General features: G+C 40.1%; 2 protein-coding genes across 4 annotated transcripts in view; both read left to right on the top strand.

Moving 5' to 3' along the window:
* MYZAP (myocardial zonula adherens protein) overlaps positions 1–10,883 on the top strand; it is a 43,589-nt gene extending 32,706 nt beyond the window's left edge. For 2 of the 3 annotated variants that reach the window (XM_088172489.1, XM_014874119.2), the window contains 3 exons: positions 6,839–6,922; positions 7,346–7,446; positions 8,298–10,883. In XM_088172489.1, the coding sequence (XP_088028615.1) occupies positions 6,839–6,922; positions 7,346–7,446; positions 8,298–8,400 (288 nt within the window). In that variant the 3' untranslated portion in view covers positions 8,401–10,883. Of the gene's footprint in view, positions 1–1,172; positions 2,671–6,838; positions 6,923–7,345; positions 7,447–8,297 lie in introns of those variants that run through there. The other variant, XM_088172490.1, reaches the window with a different exon arrangement.
* Positions 10,884–13,575: 2,692 nt separating this feature from the next.
* On the top strand, positions 13,576–20,029 carry POLR2M (RNA polymerase II subunit M). The gene is made up of 4 exons (XM_088172491.1): positions 13,576–13,698; positions 14,520–15,212; positions 15,875–16,097; positions 16,816–20,029. Exons 1-4 carry the CDS (start codon positions 13,613–13,615, stop codon positions 16,951–16,953), a joined length of 1,140 nt encoding a protein of 379 aa, XP_088028617.1. The 5' UTR covers positions 13,576–13,612; the 3' UTR covers positions 16,954–20,029.
* Positions 20,030–21,181: the final 1,152 nt, after the last annotated feature.

Here is a 21,181-nt window from a genome sequence, read left to right as displayed (position 1 = left end):
TGGAAGTTTTCTGGAGTTGTTGACCTTCAACATTTCTGTGTGTTAGCTCTCATGCACACACATTTTTCATCCTCATAGGGATTCCTTTCTATGAGAGCAAAAATTGCTGCTCATTAGTGCACCAGCTGAGCAGAAAGTTATCCTGCATAGTTTTAAAGCCTCATGTTCTCATTAGAGAGAGATTGCAGATGATTTATGGCTGACAGATTTATCCCTGTGTTGAACTTGTTTGTTAAACAAATCTATTTGTTCACAGCTTAGTGTAGTACATTTTAAATGCAGTGCTGGTAGTTAAAAGTGCAGGACTTGCATTTGGCAGGTGTTTAGAAACCCAGCCCTTTTCTCATACTATTCGTACATCACAGGCTTTCAAAAATCGAGTGAGGAGAGACAGATGGCCAGAGTGGGTCACCCAAGGCTCAGATTTTTTAGCCCGTGCCTTTGTAACTCTCTTAAAGTATGGCTGGGCAGAGAGAGACTTGCAAAGGCAATCCAGGAAAAAGACATTTTGATGAGAGGAAGAATTTTCAGGGAGACTCACAGGTGAAAGGCAGAGACACACAAACTTCAGGCCCTTCCACTAAGGAATTTCCTCTGCAGAGATGAGACTGGGAAGGCAGATGCAGGCACAGAGGCACCACAGGAGGGCATGGGAAGCTGCTACCACACTGCTCTCTTCAGGGTTGGAATTGCTCTTGTTCTATGAGAGGGGTAAAAGCTTCTCTTCTAAGTATCTCTCTGATGGGTCAACCAGTTCATCCTGTCTGTGTCACTGTAGGAAATGAGACTTCCATGTAAGATAAATGAAATACAAAACATAGATTTAAATTAGCAAAATATTTTTTTTGTGGCTTGATTTCAATTTCAAACCTGGAGAGATTTAAGAGAGATTTAGTTTTAAGATTTCTGTAATTCACTTTGAAATGGATTGCAATTTCATTGCACAGTAAGCTTATTTTATATGTAATGTTGTTTCATTGTTGAGAAGCAGGAGAGAGAAGGAAATCAGCATCTACATTTTGTAAGCAAGGCAAGGGAGTTGATGCAGATATAGGAAGCTGTTCTGAAGGGGTCTGAAGAAAAAAGGATATTTGATTTCATGCCAAGAAATTATCTACAGAGCTCAGATTTGACGTGAAATTCCCCTAACTACTGAATTGAACTGTCTCTAGGTCATGGCCCATGAGCTGTTCTCCAGCTTTAGTCTCAGATTCGTTGGATAATAAATGGTGACCAGACACCAGGGAGAAGCTGTCTCCTGTTCTGTCGGGGAAGATACTTGCATGAAAGGACAAAGTGCTAATGAGCAAATTATATTGCAAAAACAGAAGACACCTTGTATTGCACAAATGGGGTATAAAAAGAAGACATTTTTCCAAAAAAGACTTAAACATCTGAAAATATCTGTATCAAGACACTCCACCTTCAGATATATGACGAAATTTCCCTCTTTTAATATGGAAGAACAGTTTCAAGGTCAAGCAAAAGAAGCCATAGAGAGGAGGAGAAGATGGAATTACCAACAACAGATGCCAAACTTCTATTAACAAAAATCTGCATTGCATAGTACCTACCATAAAAACGAAACAACAAAAATGCAGAACAAAAAATGTAGAAAGAGAAACCCACCTTGGGAACTTGGAGGAAGAAGATAAAGGACAGAACATGAATAACTCGTCACACCCTCCTCCCGCCCTCCCCAGTACAAGTGTTTGGCATTCCTCAGTGGACTTGAGCAAGCAGTACATTGCTTATCTGTTGGCAGAAGTAGAATCACTGCTGGTGTTTGGTGAGAGGGTTTATATATGCATAACATCAGCACTTTGAGCTGGGAATTGCCAGGCCAAGTCATTAATTAGAAACTTGCCCATTACTAAGGTACTGCTTAACGAGGTGGGTTGATGTGCAGACAATGAGCCAGTGTCTGTAACTCATTAGGACATGTCAACCCCTGCTTTAGCAATACATGGACATCAACCACTGGATAATGTGTTCATAGAGCTCATTCATTTAGGAAGATCTCTATGTTGGTGCATTAACTTAAATCAGTCAGTTGCTACTTTTTCTGCAAATGCAATGCAAGTTTTAAAATACAAAAAGTATGGATAAGTTGCTCACATGATTTAAGGAGGATTAAAAAGCAAGGGTGCTCATTCCTATTCACTGTACTATGTTCCCTGAAAAAGTTTCAACTCTTGTCTAGTCTCTCATAAAGACCAGTTAAGGTCCAGTGAAATACAGGACTGAGGAAAATCCTGTTCTCCTTGTACAGCAATTACCTCTGGGAGCTCAGGCTGATGTTGCAATGTCTTGTCTGTCTTGTTTTGTGCATACTGTGTAGCATCTGTTTGTTCTGTGTAGTCATATTTCTGACCAGTTTGTTCATGTCTCTGTATCAGTGTTACTTATGCCTAGTGCATTAATGGTAGATGAATAAGGAAAATATAAGTATACTTGAATAATATGATACTTAAATATGTTAAAACTATGTTCTGGTAAATATTTTAAACTAATGGATGATACTGTTAAGTGGTAAATGATGACTGAGTTTACCTAATAGCTGGATCTGTTCCAATCCAGGAGATCACTGTATAGTTTAATGCCTACAAATCTGTGTCTGAGTTACATAGAATAAAATAAAGTTTCCTATTTCAGGCTTTCTTTATAAAGGCTCTACATTTAAATACAATTTTAGTTTTCTCTGAAGATGCTTTTTCCTCCTGCTTTAATAGCTTTGTAATCCTGTTGACTTTTCATTCTAATACCATTAGTCACATCTCCAGCATTTCTTTAGAGAGTCTTCCTTTTAGGTCTTGAAATCTCCAATTCTCCTCTTGACTGCTTTTCTTAGGAATTGTGTCCATGAGATCAGTTTAATGCTGTTGACTCTTACACCTCACTTTCCATCTTAGGGAAGCAAAGTTTAGTTTGGTGGTGCAGGAGAAAGTCAGAAGTGCAGCTCCTCCTGGCAAGTATTTACACAGCCAAGTACAGTGACAATTGTTTGGTGTTTGGAGAATCTATAAGGTGCAGCAGTGAGAACTAAAGAGATCTTCACCGATGGGATGGACAAGAAAAATTGAATTTTCTGGGAGATGGAGCAAGATAAAGTGACAATCTGAAGATTGAGGCAGTTTGAGAAATGACCCTGAGGTTTCGGAAGGAAGCAAAAGCTTAGAGGTGGTAACAGCAGTAGGGCAGAAACAAGGATGAGAGATTTTAAAAAGAAGTGCGTGACCAAATGAATCCTGAGTCAGTGGATAATTCAGCGTGATTCACATTCCGTGTTGGACCTTATGTGCTGATTCAGATCATTACAAATTGCAGTGGGTATGTGAAATGCAAGCTGCACACCCTGCACCACTGGCAGGGAACTTCATGGATTGTGCCAGGGTGGGGAGAGATTAGGTGCCCTTTCTCTGCCCAGCAGGGAAATGCCAGGGATTGAGGTGAGGTGGCTGAAGGGCTGAGAGCTTGTGATGCCCCTTGGTTGCTGGCACACCAGATAAATTACAAACTGGAGCTTGGGCCTTGTAGCTTTTCTCTCCCCAGTTTTGGAATAGTCAGATGTCTCCCAGCTGGAGAAGGGAAAGCAGAAACAATGGATAACAGAGGGTTGGGGGAAGTAAGAGAGAATGAAGTGGTAGGAAGAAGGGTGACTGTGTGGCCCAGGGTTGCTAAAGTCACATTACTAACGTTAGCTGAACTGTTTTGAAAGGAATGAGCAGGTCATTAATGTAACTGATATTTCTAAGTAAGTTGCCAGTTTGGTTTGAGTGCTTAATGTAAGACATGAAGGTTATAGAAATACACGTAGAAATGTGGAGTCTTAACAATGTAAGTCAGGTCAAGAACTAAGTGCTAGGGAAAGTCTGTCTGGACATTTCTGGAGAAGGTTGGAAGAGAGAGCCTGAAGGATGTACCTGAATAGTGCTTGTAGAAAATTATGAAGACATCTGGGAGGGTAGTTGTGCAAAAGTCAGGTTTGGGAGCAAGTTGCTGAGTTCAGTGAGCAGAAATTCTGAGGTCTGCAGACACAGCAAGCATGGAGGTGGATTATAGGCCATGGGCATTCACCAAAGAAAACACAGGAGCATCTTGATGATAATTTTATCCTGGAGTCAGTCCAGGAATTACTTGGATACAAGGGTCAGTCCATGGAATTTGAGAGTCTTTAGCTTGCACTGATTTGTTTCTGACCATTCCAACCGGACTATTCTGGCCACCATTGGGGCCTGGAGTTGAGTATTGTGTTTGACCCATCTTGCTTCTCCTTTTCTCCTCCTTACCTGGTATTCAACCCAAAGTCAAAATCTATTGCTTTGTCACCTGCTAGTTGTTTTCTTGCTTTACACAGCTTCTAGAAACAAAGACACTCTTAAAATGTGGATTTGTGGGTTTTGGGGTTTTAAAAATCTAATATAGTAATATATTAATATAATTTATCTTAGAGTATTCCTGTTTTTCCTGGTTTCCTGTGGCATACCCTTTCAAGAATTAATCAAATCAGGTTTTTCATTCCTGGTGTTAATGGTATAAGATGATGTGTACTCAAGTCCTTATTCAGTAAATTTTATAGTAAATTACTATATATTTTATAGTAAATTACTGTGCTGGGATTTGTCACCTGTGTCAGGCCACTTGTTTCAGCCCTTGGACTGCAGTAGCTGCTGAGGCAGCTGTTTGGCTGTGTGTCTGGGGGTGAGCATTCCTGTTCTGCCCTGCTTTCTGCCCCTGCTTTCCTTCTGCAGTGGCCTCACAGGGTGCTGTGCTGCATCCAAGGGGCAGGACTGCAGGACATACATTTTTCCTGGTGCTGAAACAGCCTCTCATTTTAGCACCTCAAATGCAGCCTCACTGCTGCATTTATTTCTCCTGAAATGTATTTAGGGTGTATGGCTGTGTGTGAATTCCTAATGTTTAAAGATACACCAAAAGGTTTTTTATAGGTTACACAATTCACAGCCTGATCATTCTGTAACCTGCATGGTCTAACCACACCATTCTGTTTGACTGCTAGACCGTGACGATACAGTACTGTATTCTCTGCAGAACAGAAGGCAGACTTTAAAGATCTGGTCAAATTCTGGGGCAAGGTTTTAATGGGTTCTGACTGGCACTATGTAAACATGTTACAGTGAGTCTGGAGGTACTGTTCTGTATCCTGCAGGCTGCTGCTCCCTAGAGCATCCTCACCAAAATACAAAATGTCTTTTTGGAGTTCTGCGTTTGGGGAGGGGAGGAAGCTGTTTGTCAAAGTCTTCCTTTTTGTGTTTTCTGTTAGATTTTAAGGTGTCCATGCTCATCTTTGCTTTCAGACTATTCTAATTAAAATAACTCAGAAACACCTGTAGGGAGCTGTCTTTCTGAAGCCAATGTGAAAAATAAGCAGAACTTTAATTTTAACTTACACAAAATCTAATTGTACATGATACTGGTGAACATAATGGTTAGTGTCAGTTTCTTTCATGTCTTAGCATCTTTCTATCATAGAATGAATATAAGTTAAGTTAAATGCCTGTGAAACACAAGAGTTTGGTCTTGCTTTTGGATGACAGATAATTTGATCACTTATTTAGTAACAGAAGTATTTTGTGTTTGATGTAAAAACCAACCTAGGCAGCTGATGGAGTTGATTATTTTCCTAACAAGCAAGAATGGCTGTGTGGCAGTGTGTTCACACAGCTGTGCTTGGCTTTGGGCTTCTTTATGTGGCACTGATTATTGGTGTTAGTATTATTTCCTTATATGCATAGTAGGAGAACAGAATATTAATAGAAAAGATCCACTTGAAAGTCCTAAGAGAACAGTTTATCTTTTCTGAAGTAGAGTTTATTGGCAGGACTGAAACTATCGAACCAGGGAAGACATAACTGACTTAATTCAGTCATACTGTTAAACAAAGTTGAATTAAATATGAAGACCAAGGTATGTTCAAAGATTTTCTGAAAATGCTTTGTATTTCTGTGAGTTGAAAACTGAAATGATAATAATAGTTTTAGATGACATGGGTAGTTTTTACATGGACTTTAAAAAAGGAAAAAAAGGAAATACCTAATTTTGAAAAAGATGGATGATGATAGCACTCCTGTATTCTGTATCTGTTCAGCTGAAAACACTGTATGGAGTTTATGTTTTAGCTTTTCCAAGTAACAACTGATCACTGTGTCAGTGACATGTGATACCTGAAAGTCACAGAAACTAAATTAAATTTCAGTTCATGTTATAACTTTTCCTTTTCAGTTCAATATATGTATTTGTTTTGCTTCATTTTTTTCATTGTTCTGTATATTTTTGTTTAAATATTTTATAGTTTCTAGCAGTAAATTTTTGGGAGGGTGGTAATACTGCTGTTGTTTTCGTTATTGTGCCTTGAGTATTTTATTTTTCTCTTTTAGCATGATGGGAATATTTCTGTTAGTCACTGTGTCCAGATATGCTGAAAAATTTTACACTGGTGGTTTTGAAGGGGATATTAGTGTTTGTTCACAGCTTTGATATTAATATACAGAATTAAAACGTGACTGGTGAGAATGCATGGAAAATTTTGCCAAAGTATTCAGAAATGGGAATTCTTACAGTGACTGCCAGAAAAAAAATGAATGTGTTCTGAATGTTCCTTGATATCAGTTTAGCTGTTCTGCAAAATGAATTCACTTTAGTAAAAGTCCACTAAATTTGGTAGCTAATCCAGGGATTAAAACAGTTTGTGAATAGTTACAGGTATTCAGTTGTTTCTGAACAATAATATTAAACACGTTTTCTTCCTGGGATACCTAGACCATTTTTTTCCTTTTTCCATCCCCATCAGACTAAATGTCTTTGTTTTTCTTCATAGATTGAAATGCTAAGGAAGAAAGTAAAAGAAAAGGAATTATTTATAATACAGCTTTTAGACAAAATCTCTTTCTTAGAATGTGAGGTAAGGCATTATCTTTTAAGTTTACATTATTGCGATTATTTTCTGAAACCAAATTAAATTTGAACCAATGTCATCCAGTCCTATCTGGATGCATAATTACTATTTGTATTTGCTGTTCTTCAAATGGAAATTAAACTTATGACACCAGTCATACAGTCAGGAATGTATATAATAAAGTCTCAATATTCAAGCTAAGTTTCCTAACTTACAATTTTATAATGGTTTTATAATGACTTAAACCAGAAGCTTCTGAATAAAACCGTTGGTTTAACTTATATTCTTTCTAGAATTAAGGATTCATTTATTTTTCTCAATACATACTTTTACACTGTTTCTTGTAGGGAGGGGGCAATGTGCAATTTCATTTTCTTGTTTATTTACTATAAATAAAATAAATGTGTGATGAAAATTACTGTTTCCCAGAATAAAGAATTACAAGATAAACTGGACTACTTAATGGAAAACCAACCAAAGACCAATATAGAAACCAGAGATACTGGTGTAGAATGTGATCTTCCATACAGGTATTGACTTTTTCTGCTTGTTTGCCTCATAATGTCCCTTATCAGTGCTGTATCAGTAAACCACTTTGTGAGTGCCACTCGCACTTCAGGATTCCCTGCAAGTCCCCACAGGGAAGGGCAAAACAGGAAACAAACCAGTAAAATAAGGAGGCCCACTTCACATTACTTTTATTACCACCAAATAAACTTGTTCATTGTAACCGCCCTGCAAATGGAATAGTTTAGTTTGAGGAATGTAAATTAGCATATGAAATCAGCAAGCAAACTAAAATTTTCTTCTTAGTTTAGAAATACACCCATTTTGGAGTTCAGCCTGGAGCATATTTTAATAGCATGTGTTTTGGAACCTTAAATACAGTGGTTTTTTGCTCAGGTTGTCAGCAGAAACCTATCTTTGTTGCCCTCTCTCAGGCCCCTCTGTATGTAAAAACAGCCCCTACTTATCTGGTATTTTTCCTCTTTTTGAGATTTACCTCTCTGCAGGAATGCACCTCAGTGCAGTTCAGATTTCATGGAATTACTCTTAATGGTTAATTGTGTTCTTAAATGCAATATCACTATCTTTTTTTGTTGCAGGACTCTTAGTCCTAATAACTTTATTGCTGGGCATTCTACTGTGAGCATCAGCAAGTGCCAGCCTGTAAATGTGTCAGTATCTGCTGCAGTTTTTATCAAATACTCTTTGTGGCATTATAGAAAAGAAATATGGAACATACCAAATGCACTGATAAGTTTAATTTTAGCCTGTCAATATCAACACCAGGGCACAAGTTCATTGCCATGGCATTAAGGGCCCAGCTGTGTGATACTCTGACCTTAACTGTGTAAGCTTTCTCTTGTCTCCTGAGCAGCACAAGCACTGAGAACAGACCTCCTGAGAGCCCAAGGCCGGTGAGGACATACACCCCGTTCAAGAGAGTGCTGGAATTCAGCACAAAGAGCAGCACATCCTGAGCATTCCACTCATCCAGCTTTCTAAACACGAACAGATATCTTGCGCCTTTGCAGCTTGGTTAGATAAAGTTTTATCAATTCATAGAGAAGAACAGCAGCATGGAGTCTTGCTAAATTTATCCTGAAAGCAGCTCTTTAGTAACTTTACACCTGAAGTTACTACTGATGTTACCTGCGAGGGGACAGGGAAGCAGCAGGCTGAGTGAAGCAGCAGTCAGGCAATACTGCTGCTTTAGAAGCTGCCTAGTGCAATGTGTCATTTCAAATGCCTGTAAGAAGGACTTGTATAGCTGTACAGTTGGATTTTTTCTTCAGTTGTGTTGTAATTCTGTTTGTGTAATGAAGCTCTAATATAGTCTGTTGTCAATACTAATGGAGCAGTACCTGAAGCTGTGCTGGCAGAGGGAATTAGTGTGGAAGCTCCAAATCTGCCCAAACAGAGACCTGGTGCTGTTGAGGGCACTCTTCACCTGGGAGCTTTTGTACTCAGCACTCTGTCTGGGAGGGAGAGAGGACTGGGCTGTTTAAAACAATTCCCTCAACACATGGCAGATGAATATTCGTGTTTGCTGCTCAAAACAGTAAGGGATAGAGCAGATTATAATGGAATTTGCTTTGTTGGACTGAGGCACTGGTTTGCACTTCCTCAGTCATGGGACAGAGTCACCATGGGTGACACATTCAGTAATAATTGTGTAGGAAAATCCCTGATGCTTTATTTATTTATACTTTTCCATTTGAGGAAGGAGTTTTCATTAAACAAAAGTTTGCCTCCTGCAACCTGCAGCAGTCCTTGCAATTCCAACAGCAATAGCAATCCTGAATCAGGATTTGGGGTTTTGAATACTATTTGTTTTGTCCAAAGCACTTAGAATCTTTGGCTTCAAAGTAGCAGCAGGAATGACTGCATCTAGTACTGAAGTAACTTAAATAATATATATATAGGGTATTATTTACATCTTGTTTTGATCTTCTACTCTTAGTGAATTTAAAATTAATTAGGAATATTTTATTTTAATTCTGTTAACATGAATGAAGGACTTTTTTTAAAATTACAGTACCTGCAACAGAAAACAAACAACTTAGGTTCTGTATGATCAATATTGTTCTTGCATACAGTGTCAATCCCAGGAGGTGCTCACCTTGCCACAGAGCTTCACAAAGGGATTGCTTTTATCTCCAGCCTAATGCAATTCAGTCCTGTCTATTCAAATCAAGTACACTTACTAAAGTTGTATTTAAAATAATAATGTTGACCTCATGCTGAACGCACAAGAAGATTAATAATAACTCTGATTTCAGGGATGGGCTTTGTACCTGTGAAATCTTATCTCCATCTAGTGGCTGATAACAGCAAATATTTGGACACTATCTGTTTTTGAAGAGAAAGACACTAAAAGCGAATCCCAGCAGGTATATTAATGTCTATTAGGGACACAACTTGAGGTCTCACAGAATGTCGTTTAGCATTTCTGTGCCCAAACAGTCCCTCTGTGATTCAGGACTTGAATTCTGAACCATGGTTTGTGAAAATTAACTTCAAACTTAAGATGAACGGATGAAGGTGGTATTTTTAGATAAAAGGAGATGCATATTGTTGTAAAAGACATTAACTGACAAGTTTTAAAAAGTGTAAATCCTTTACCCCTCTGATTTTGGCCAGAATTCAGAAAACAGAACCTGATGACTGTGAGGTGCTTAAGGAATGGTAGTAGAGGGCAGGGTAAGTATCAAAATGCTGTTTTGACACAGACTCAAAGGAAGTTCATTCTACTTTTAATATACTCCTGAGGATCTCCTGAAAATGCTGCAAGCTATTTTAACTCTGAGACTTGTAACATTATCTGCTCAAGACTTTAGCAGGAATGCAGCAAGGCCTTAAGTTTTTACTGTAAAGGTGTTCTGTAAATTTTGTCTTGACTGTTTGATGAAATATAGTATTTTTTTCTAAAGCAAATAAGGACTGAAGTCGAAGCTGTCTTTTAAGAGCATTTAGACATGCAGTGAGCTGGATGACCATCACTTGATTTGACTACTGGTTCAAATTTGGTAACTGTGAAGAATAGGAGAGGAACTGTATTTATATCATTGTGTTACATGAAAATTTAGAGCTTTCCAGTCAAATGAGCAGTAAATTAGCATAGGTAATAACAAACCTGACTGAAAAGACTTCTGTATAAATTTTCTCAATTTGAGACTGAGTTAATTAATACTATCACATTAGAAACTAGTACAATTTCTGTAAACAGCAATAAAAGCCATATAGGAAGGTCCCAGAAAGTACACTAAATGCAAGTCAATTGTATGACTGCATTTGTACCATGATAAGTATTCTTTTGTGATTTATTCCGGATACTCTGGAAAGTATTTTGGGATACACTTTTCATATATGCTGTACAAATAATGTATTACATTGTTTGCTTTTAATACATCCGGTATGTAAGAGGTGAAGAGGATAAATTGCAATAAACACTGTATTTAAACTTGTTGTTGTTGTGTCAACAGTCTTTTAGAAATAAACCTACCTTAAAACATTGCAGACTTACTGTTCACAACCTTGTTTGTTCCAAACACGTGGGAATGGGAAGCGGCTCTTGCGGAGCCTCGGTGTTCTCGTCAGTGTTTCCTTTGGCAGACGGGCTCTTGAGAACAGGAAGGCACTCCCTGGCTAAAGACTTTCCCAAAGCCAAGTCACAAAAGTAGATAAACTCTTTCATGAAATAAAAAACTATTGACTTGTACAGAATAAACAAAAACTGGGCAGCACAGCTCTTGGAAAAAAACCCAACAGCTTCAGATCCCTCAGATAACATCTGAATCCATCTGGGATGATGCTCTCCAGGATTCAGCAGGATGAGACTGGGATGGCTGTGGTCCATCTTTATTTACAGTTTATATCCACTTACTGATAACAGAGATTTATTTTTAAGACTATAAAAATAAAGCAATCTATGTGTCAACTAAAGAGGTTGTGCAAACATGACAATCACAGTGTCACAGGTTTGTAATGCTCAGAGGAAGAATGTCAAGTTTTTAACTCAAATAATGCTTCACTATTTATGTGTATTCAGCTCAGATTGCCAACAAGCCCTGATAAAATCTTGTTGAGATCGGCAGTGCTTGATGCTGAACCTACAACATGGGATTCTGGGAGCTGGATACAGATGCTTTTGAGAGAGCTTTAAATATTTGACATCTGAAAACTTCTGCATATGGACAGATGAGAAGCAAGTTTTCTGTGCATTAAGTCTGTAATTCTGCACAGGAAATCCCTGCTCCACAGAATGGAGATGTACACGCTGAGAGTTTCAATCCACTTACATTTTACTTTATTCCTGTTCAGCCCCTGGGGCTATCTGCATGTGTAAAAGAACAAAAGTGCACAAGAGACCTGAGTTAAGGCCCTTCCAGCCCTCCCTCAAGCACATCTTGGAAGGAACACAAGAAAAGAAGGACACAGGAGCCATTTACAACTCAAGGTATGTGAATATTTTCAAAAGAAAAAGGGACTTGGTGATTTAAAGAGAAAATACATAGAAGTGAACATCTGTATATTCTGTAAAGGCATATGGTATGTTGGCAATGCAATGATCTGATGGTTCCTTCCCAGTATGTTGATAGGTATAAATACATATAGATTTGCTTTAAAAGTGTTTGGGACTTTTTTTGGAGAAATAATGTTAAAGGGAGGAGGTGGTTTCTTTTAAGGAAAATAAAATGAATTATTACAAAGGTGCATCATGCTGATAAGAAACGATTTTTTTCCTAAATGAAATAAAAATTATTCACTTAAATTCCAAATACTCATACAATTTTCTTTTTGTTATTTTGGGGGTGATTTACATTGTATGTGTAGCTTGTTTCCTCTCTTCCTGCTCCTCAATATTTCTGAGCAGAGAAACTGGAAAGGTAGTTCCCCCCCCCCCGCTCAAAACCTACAATCTAAAGTTTCTTTTGCTCCTTTTCCTAGTGAAAAGAAGTAACATTTTATAAAGTTGAAGAAAGCAGAAAACAACTTTTCTTGTATGAAATAATATGAAATCTGTATTTCCTTCTTCAAATTTGTACCGAAGTTGATGCTGTCTCAGTTGCATTGTATCTAGGTATTGCCCACCTGTTCATAACCAAGAATATATTTGTTCCACCACCTTCCAAATTTCAGCTACTTGTTCATCATTCTCGAACTGTGGGTTACCTGTAAACAGACAATGTTATTCCTAAATTTAACACTCCTGAACTGTAAAGATGAACAGTATTCCTTCCCAGCGAACGTGGACAAATACAGACTTAGTGTAAAGTATTCCAAGTGAGGTGCACAATGATCAGTTGTGATTCCCAGAAGCCATGTTATTAACACTTTATTCTCTTCATCTTTTGCTCTACTTTTTTGTTTATGCAGTTTAGCACGTAATTTGAACCCACTCTAAGTATTGGCATTGCTTTTCTGTACATGTCATAAAGCAGCTGAACATTTTGTGAGAGCAGTGCTCTAATAAGATTATTCCTTCTAGATTTTCATTTCCCTGCTGGCAGCAGCAGTTTCCATGCCCAGTATTCCCACTTTCTCCTATCTGCAGGATCAAGTGCTCCTTCTTGCAAGATGCAGAAATGTGATATAGATGCATGATTTAACCTGCATAACAGAGGCAGCAATTCAAAGAACTTGTGTCCTGTAACTATGTAGCATAACATAGGGAAGGAAAGATGAACCCCCTGGATTTTAAAGTTATGCATTGGCCAAAAATGATAGCAGAAATTTTGAGAGAAAAAAAGTTGTTTTCACATTTTGCTTAATAATTTCCACAGACAAAATATGTCGAAAAACTTAGACAGAATACCAGACTGGTCTCTGAGGAGGGGGAAAGGTCGGAGTCTGCTATAGTGCTGACCCAAAATAAAAGGTATCAAATTGCTCTCAAACTCAAACCCACAGCCTTTCAGCGCTGCTCCGCACGTGTCCCCCGTGCCGTACAGGGCACAAACCGCAGCTCTCCCAGCTGTCGTTGCAATTCCCGTGCGATGAAGGCGAGTCCCCAGCGCGGGGTGAGCGGCCCCCGGTCCCGCACCCCGGCCTCCCTCAGGGCTGTCCCGGCCCGCTCGGCCGGCGGGGCGCGGGCTCCGCGCCGCCCTTCGCGTTCCGAGCAATTCAGTCCCTGCCGCCGCGCCGTCGCTTCCGGCAAGATGGCGGCCCGCAGGGCGCTGCCGGGTGCCCATGGCGGCGGCTCCGGGGCTGCGCGGGCGGGCGCTGCCCGAGCTCCGCGAGATGCTGAGGCGGCAGGAGCGGCTGCTGGCCGACCGGTGAGGGCAGCCGGAGCGCGGGCGCCGAGGAGCGGGCCGGGCTTCCCGCCGGCTTCGCCCGTCCCCGCGTACGCGGCGGAGGACGAACCGCTCGCTCCCGTTCAGCGTCTGCGGGGGCCGGCGAGGGCGCGGGTAGCCCCGGGCTCCAGCGGCTGCGATGCGGGGCAGAGCTCAGGTTGTACATGTCCGTGTGGCTCTGCTGCCTGCGGGCACAGGGATGGACTTGTCCTGTGAGGAAAGGCTGAGAGAATTTGGATTGTTTAGTCTGAAAAACAGAAGGATGTGGGTTAAGCTAAATGGGGCCTTCCAGAACCTGAGGGTAACTTACAGGAACGATGGGGCAAAACTTTTTGCAAGAGTATGTAGTGACGGACAAGGGAGGGAAAGGGTTCAAAGTGAAAGTGAGTAGGTTTAGATTAAATACAGAAGGAAGAAATTATTCCCTGTGAGGGTGATGAGGCACTGAAACAGAAGCTGTGGCTGCCCCTTCCTTGGAAGTGTTGAGGGTCGGGTGGGACTTTGAACAACCCGATCTGGTGGAAGATGTCCCTGCCCGTGGCAGGGGATGGAACGAGATGATCTCTAAGGTCCTTTCCCACCCAAACCATTTCATGGCTCGTATGTTTCACTGACAACACGTAGTTAGTGCTGTTAGTGTTAGCGCTGCACGTGCATCTTGCCGCGTTTCAGCAGTTGGCTATGTAGATAGGAAGGTGATGTTGCAATGTGAAACCTGTCTTATTAGCTATTCTAATAAAACTTCTGTATCTCAGGTTGAAATAGCATTGTTTATAATAATTTTGTTTGTTTGTTTGTTTTAGGAAGTTCATTGCTAGGCTTCCAGATAAGGGTAAGAAGATCTCTGATTTTGCTGAAAAGCTGAAGCTTGCCATCTCCCAGGAGGAAGAAGTAGCCAGGACAGCTGAGCTGTTATCTGCTGTCAGGTTGGAGTTTCAGGCAAAGCAGGAGGAGATTAATACAAGCAAACAGGAAGTTGTCCTAACCGAGGACACAGTGAACAGTGCAGATTCCTCAGTTTCTAATGAAAACTCTAATATTAAAGACATTTCTGACATTTCTGCTAAAAGACATGAGGCAGATTGTATTGAAGAAGATACCACAAATACAGCTTTGGAAAATCAAAGGACTCAGAGGAAAAATAAAGTAAAGACTGTTACAAAGGATCAGAATTGTTTCTGTGAAGTTGTTTCCAAGTCAGCCACAAGCAATCCCGTGAACAATGATCAGCAAGTCTCCCAGAGCAATACTGAGGATGGTACAGAAAGTACAGCTGCCTTGGACAATAGCAAAGAAGCCTTGGTTGATGCCTTTCAAAGAGTTACAATTGCAGATGGAGAAAATAGTGAAAAGATATTGGAAAAAGAGCAGGATGTGGCAAAACATAAGGGCAATGTATTTGGAAGCCGGTATCCCAAGACACCACATTACATTGAAGTTCTGGAGGCCAGAGCCAAGAATCCAGTCATAAAAAAACCCAAATTTAAAACAAATGCGTAAGTATTATGACATAGAAAAACCTTTTGTGAGATACTTGATGTGCATAAAATTGGAAATGGTACAGAACAGGCATGATGGCTTTATTTTCTAGTAATGATTAAAGAGATTTAAAGTCTCATGACACACAAGATTCATATGTTGGGTCTTTAGTTTTAAATGCCACAGAATCTCACTACTGAGCAGTGGTTTAATTCTACCCATTTGACACAATTGTCTGAATCTTCATAGAATTTCATTGCTTAAGGTGCAAAACTACTAAACAATTGGCAATACTTTTGGATCAGTTCTATAACATGTAGAACTTTAATAGCTGGGAGCTATTTGGTTTTTCTGCCCTTTCAGGAAAATTACAGTTTACATTGTTCTGGTAGCAGTAGCAGTTTGTACCTTGTGTGACTCCCAAAGCGTTGCTACTTCAGTTTGCTAATAAATCAGCGAATCAGTTTGGTTCACTGTCAGGAGTAACTTGTGATCTTGTCTCTCTGCAGAGAAATAATTCTGGTTTTTCTGAGTGCTGTTTAGTTTTATTTGTATGTGTTTTCATAATACTTCAGATTTATTTTCAACTCTTGTGTGTTAAAAATAAGTTTTGAAACCAGAGTTGTTCAACCTTGTGATACAAATTTGGGTCACAACATAAGTGTTTTATGTCTTCCAGACTCTCAGGAGAGCAGAGTGGATCATCTCATGGTTCCTCATTGAGTCGATCACCCGGGGGATCTGGCTCTCCAGTTCCTCCAGAGGAGAGACGACTCAGAGATAAGAAACATTTGGATGACATCACAGCAGCTCGACTGCCACCACTTCACCACTCCCCTGCCAAGCTGTTATCCATAGAGGAATCCATAGCAATTCAGATACAGCAAAAAGAAGCTTATGAGGTATGAATTTACAGTTTGGTCTGGAAATTCTATAATCAGGATCACTCCCAAAAAAGACAAGATAAAGGGATCTTTTCATGATGATGAATTGAGATGGGCAGACTTTGAGGAAAGGCACTTTGTCTTCTATTTTATTCTTTTAATGACATATATTGGCCTCTGAAAGTATTAGTCCTACATTAAACACAATCTCTGTGTGTTGACATGCTGACCTTATTGCACTTTCTTCACTCCACTCTTCATTAAAGAGTTTTTGTCCTTTGCATAAATAAGGGTCTAGCAGTATTTATTATTGTTAAAATGTGCAAGTATCTACATTTGCCTTTACTTATGCTGTATCTGAAGAATCCAGATTCTGAGGTTCTTCAAATTCTGTTGTAATGGATTTTGACTTTCCAGGTAGTGTCAGGCTAGTGTTTAAATTAGACACTGTTGTAGAAGTGTTCTGTTAAAACTGACATTGCTGTATCACAGGTGGGGGCTGCCACATGGAGAATTTCAACTCTTATTAAAAAGAGTCGAATATTAATAGCATAGTTATGTATAAGTGTGAAAAGAAACTTGAAATTTCTTTGCTAGTTACTAAAAGTTTTTAATTAAGCCCACTTTGGAATTACTGATATTATGATGTAAAGTTTATATTTTAGTATATTAGTTTATTCATGAGAATGAAAACTGAACACTTTTTCTAACCTGTGTCCTTTTTTTTCTAACATAGGAAATGCAAGCCAAGCTGGCAGCACAGAAGCTTGCAGAGAGACTGAATATAAAAATGCTCAGGTTTGAACCAGAGGGGGAGGCCTCAATGCAGTACAGAGAAGTGAGAGATGAAGATTATCTTTCAGCAGAAGACTGAATACATGAAAGGGTGTCTGTGGATGAGCTGTGTGATCTTTATGCAGTACTTCTTAAAACCCAAACCTGAATATTGAGAATGCTTCATCTAGTCAGTTTTTTCTTAAAATTTTCACACGACAGCTCCAGGAAGGGTTCAGTGCAGACATCATAAATATACATGTCATAATTATTTTTCAGTTTTCTTTGGGAGCTGTTTTTTGAGCACTTGGGGCAGTTATTCCTTGTGGAATGCCCCACAGTTCTCAGCTTTAGCAAGGTGAGCTCTCTAATACAGTTTTGCAGGCTATGATGGGTCAACTGCAAGAGAAGGTTTCTTCTGTGCAGAAATGTAATTGCAAAGGGCTTTGGCATGAAACATGTCCATAAAGCTGAGGTGCCTGTGAACATGCTTACTTGTATAAATGTGAGCTAATTCTTTTATCTATTTAATATTACCTTGCTTTTATGGTATGGTGAAAATACCTGCCCAGAGAGTTACAATAAATACCTGATCTTTAGGCTGTAGGGTAACTTCCTATCACATGGGAACTTGTTTCTGTGCCTGCACCTTAAAATAACATTTGCTGCCCTTATGTTGTAAATAGCTCAGAATTTAAAGTTATTTTGTTACTCAGATTCTGTTTGGGTTTTAAGGGAATCTGCTGTTTGATTTTTGGAAGAGATCAAGTTAATCTGAAGACTTCACTATTTTTATTAAAGATTTTTATGTTTTCCTGTATTTTTGTACACTGCTTTCATACTTGGGTACTATTTTTTCATAGTCCAATATTGTAAATTAAGAGATCCACCTTCTTAATCTTAACACTTTCTTGGAGAAAGCGTTGTGTGTATTTTTAAGTTTTGGCTGTTATTTGAAAACAAAAAACAACCTCCCTTGCAAGACCATGAATAGTAATATGAATTTTGAAAGATAAGGAACACACCTGATAAGTATCTCACAATGGTATTTTCACTGTGGGCTAGAATTTTCTGAGCCTAGTTTGAGTTCAGTTCTTAAACCTCTGAGATTCCTTGTATAACCTGGTAACACCTGTTTTCCAAGATGTTGCCACAGCTGTGTGTGCAGGGCTGTCCCTGGATGTGTACATGTTCCTGCAGGAATGATGTCTTTGGAAACCAAGGCTGCTCCAGCTGCAAGTCATTTAAAAAGCTGCATGGGATGAAAATGTGGGAGGAAGGTCTCAGCCACGTCCTGAGTGCAGGCAGCACTTTCCTAGCAGGCAGTTACTCTCTCCCAAGTGCTCCACAAGCCCCCCTGGGCAGTCCCTGTGGCACAGTCCATACTCTGGCAATGCAGTTGGACAGGTGGAACTTTTGCTAAGCTAATTATGATACCTTTGGACTAGGTCATTTCTTGCTCTTTCCTGAGCCCTTTCCTCTTGCAGCCTTCTTATTCTCACTTTTCATTGGCTTCTCATCAGCTGCTCTTCCCTTTTTCTCATTAGGCTTACCTGCTGTCACTAAACCTAATCCATATTCTGCATCCCAGCCCCACCCATTCCCTTTCCTATGACATACTGCTGTGTGTGTATGTTTGACTCCTGCCACTGCCATCTTATCTTGCTTTCTGGAACTCCGTCTAAATAGCAGCTGTGCACCTGGAGCCTCCAACGTTCCTCAGTCCCTTGAATACCTCACAGAGGCCTCAGTATCTTTGTGGTTTTGCCATGACTGCTCTCCTGAGGCTTTCCTTATTTCCTGTTTTGGTTTCAGACTCTGCAGGTGTTTGTCATTTACAGGCCTTCTCACCTTTCTACCTTCTTTTCATACTTGGGGTTTTTTTTCCCTTCTCTCTTGTCTATGCTCCTTCTTCATCCTCCCAGCTTCTCACCATCACTTGCCTTTGTCAGCACAATTCTTTGGCTTGTTTTCAGCCATTCACATTAATCCCTCAGCATCCCTGTTGATGACCCAGTGGATCTCAGTTGTATCTATTTCTGTTCAGCACGTGGCTCTGACTCACAGGCCAGAGGAGTGATCTCCTCTTGTGGATACAGCTCCTCTCTTAGATCAGTGCTTTCCTTGCTGCCACCTGCTTTTCCAGCTGCACCTTGTCATCAGCCCTCCATCATTGCAGTCTGTACTGCTCAAGGACAAGCAGCCTCAGAAATATATTGGCTGTTTCATAAAACATAAATTGCCACTTCCAGGCTGGCTGTTTCTATCTCTTCCCCTGGTTAGCATCATTGCCCTTATCCTGTACTGACTGTGCTGTCACACCTCTGTAAGATGCTGTGTGTTTTCTCTGTGCTGGCTTTTCTGTGCTAAAGGAATTCACACAAAGCTACACAGTTAGGGACTTGTTTTCTAGAGTACTGAAATTTACCTCTACCTAGGCTTCTGCTCTCCACACACTTCTGCTAACTAAACCAACTCTTTTCCTTGTGCTATTAACATACTTTTTCTCTCTAAACTTTGTAAAGCAGAGGCAGGTTTTTTTAATCTTTATTTTGATGGCATTCAACACGTTGGGCCTTTGCCAAAATGATCCCTGAATGGGCAAACTTCACCTTTAAGGGGACGTAGGGTGGGGTGGAAATCACTGTGGTAACAGGTGAAGTGCATCATGTGCTTGTTAAGCAGTTAGTGGCTCTTCAGTGCAGTTTTGGGGAGTTCTTGTGAAGGAGAGTCTTGTGTGAATACAACACCAAGCTAAAGGTATGAATTTTAAGTTATTTTTAAAAGTTTGCACAATCTTGAAGCTTTCCTGGGGGCTGTTGCTTCTAAGCAGAGATACGCACTTTGAATTAAGGTTCTGTGAATGATAAAACAAAGTCAGGTTTAAAAAGAGTTGATAAGGAGGATGTGCAGTCTTTAAGTCTATGAAAGGTTAGTGTACAAAAGGATCATGAAAGGATTTGTTGGATAATGAAAGGATGAATCATTAAATGGTTTTGTCACACTGAAAGAAGTTTCTGATTGAATATGGTATGGCTGTTGTGTATTTCATTGTTTTCTAGTTCCAGATTTCAAAATGTATGTTGAGAGCTGAGCAGCTTGTTCTCTGTTTCGAGAATGGACTGTTATATTGGATTGGGCTGTTAACACAGTAAAAATAAAGAATGGATAATATATTTTTGAAGTTGTTCATGTGAATAATGTTTTGTTTTGACCATGTAAAATTTAGAAGAGAATTCGAACTCGTTTGCTTCAGTGCTTTACAAAGAAAACACAGAGAAGAAGCTAGGAAATGACTGCTATATAGGAAAAGAAAACTAGGAATGCAAATGGATGAGAAAGGACCTGTGAGACCTAGAGCTGGCCAATCTTACAGGTCTGAGAGATGGCACAGAGACACAGCTTAAATGTGACTTGTGAGTCAGAGAGCTGTAGCATGTGGGGCAGGGATCTGTGCAGCACCAGCTGTCGTCCCTTGATTTCTGCATTGCTGGGAGTACCTGATTCCCAAACTGCTCAGAAGAAAAGCCCTGTAACAGATTTTCTGTGCAGCAGCTTTAACCTTTCTTGAGGGAGAGAACATGAAATCTGGTTTGCCCGCTATGGTGATAACATAATCTAGAGGATTTAGCTACCTAAAAATTTATGCTAAGTATTTAGAAAATAATATTTGAATAAAAACCTAAATGCTGCTGGACTTTAATAACTAAGGGTAGAAAAGATATGGTTGCTATTCCTGTTTTTTAGACTTCTGTTGATAGTGTTCTGTCTAGCTTGTGGACTACTACTAAGGGCCACGTGATCAAATAGTGACAGTGAGCTGTGAGCCTGTGTGGAGGAAATGGGGCTGGTGAATTGAGAGAACTTGAAACTGTGGCTCTGTGCTGTGGAATTTCTGAACCTGCCACAGGGACGCAGTGTTAGGGAAAACTGTACCCAGACACTACTGACTGATGAATCAAAAGCTGAGTGGGAAGCTACGGCAAGAGCTGCTCATGGTCCATTGAGCAGCCCCAGGCAGTCGTTTGGGGTTTGTGTGTGGAACTCGCAGACACCACAAGCTGGCAGCCTTTAGCAGCCTCCGTTCAGACCTGAGCAGCCGCTGTAGGTGTGGATGTGGCTGCTGCTCTGCTCCTTTGTGCAGCTCCAGTGCAGAACCAGCTCTCTGCATCCAGGAGCCTGGAACCTCAGTCATGTGCCCTACCAGTGAAAATTATCTGTAATAAGACCTAGTTCTGGCACGGTTTGGGTGTCTGCCTTTAGCAAGTTAGTCCTGCAAGGAGTGTCCTTGGGCCAGGGGAATTGCAACTGGCCTTCTACTACAAATG

This window comes from Sturnus vulgaris, chromosome 13 (genome assembly GCF_052056855.1).
Source record: "Sturnus vulgaris isolate bStuVul1 chromosome 13, bStuVul1.hap1, whole genome shotgun sequence".
Lineage (NCBI taxonomy): Eukaryota > Metazoa > Chordata > Aves > Passeriformes > Sturnidae > Sturnus > Sturnus vulgaris.
This window is presented reverse-complemented; position numbering and strand designations above follow the sequence as displayed.

What these genes read in the sequence shown, in the direction of transcription:
- POLR2M (XM_088172491.1), top strand. Translation starts at nt 13,613, where the DNA reads ATGGCGGCGGCTCCGGGGCTGCGCGGGCGGGCGCTGCCCGAGCTCCGC. An exon ending in CCCAAATTTAAAACAAATGC is followed by an intron (nt 15,213 to 15,874) that starts GTAAGTATTATG and finishes TATGTCTTCCAG; the next exon opens with ACTCTCAGGAGAGCAGAGTG. An exon ending in AGCAAAAAGAAGCTTATGAG is followed by an intron (nt 16,098 to 16,815) that starts GTATGAATTTAC and finishes TTTCTAACATAG; the next exon opens with GAAATGCAAGCCAAGCTGGC.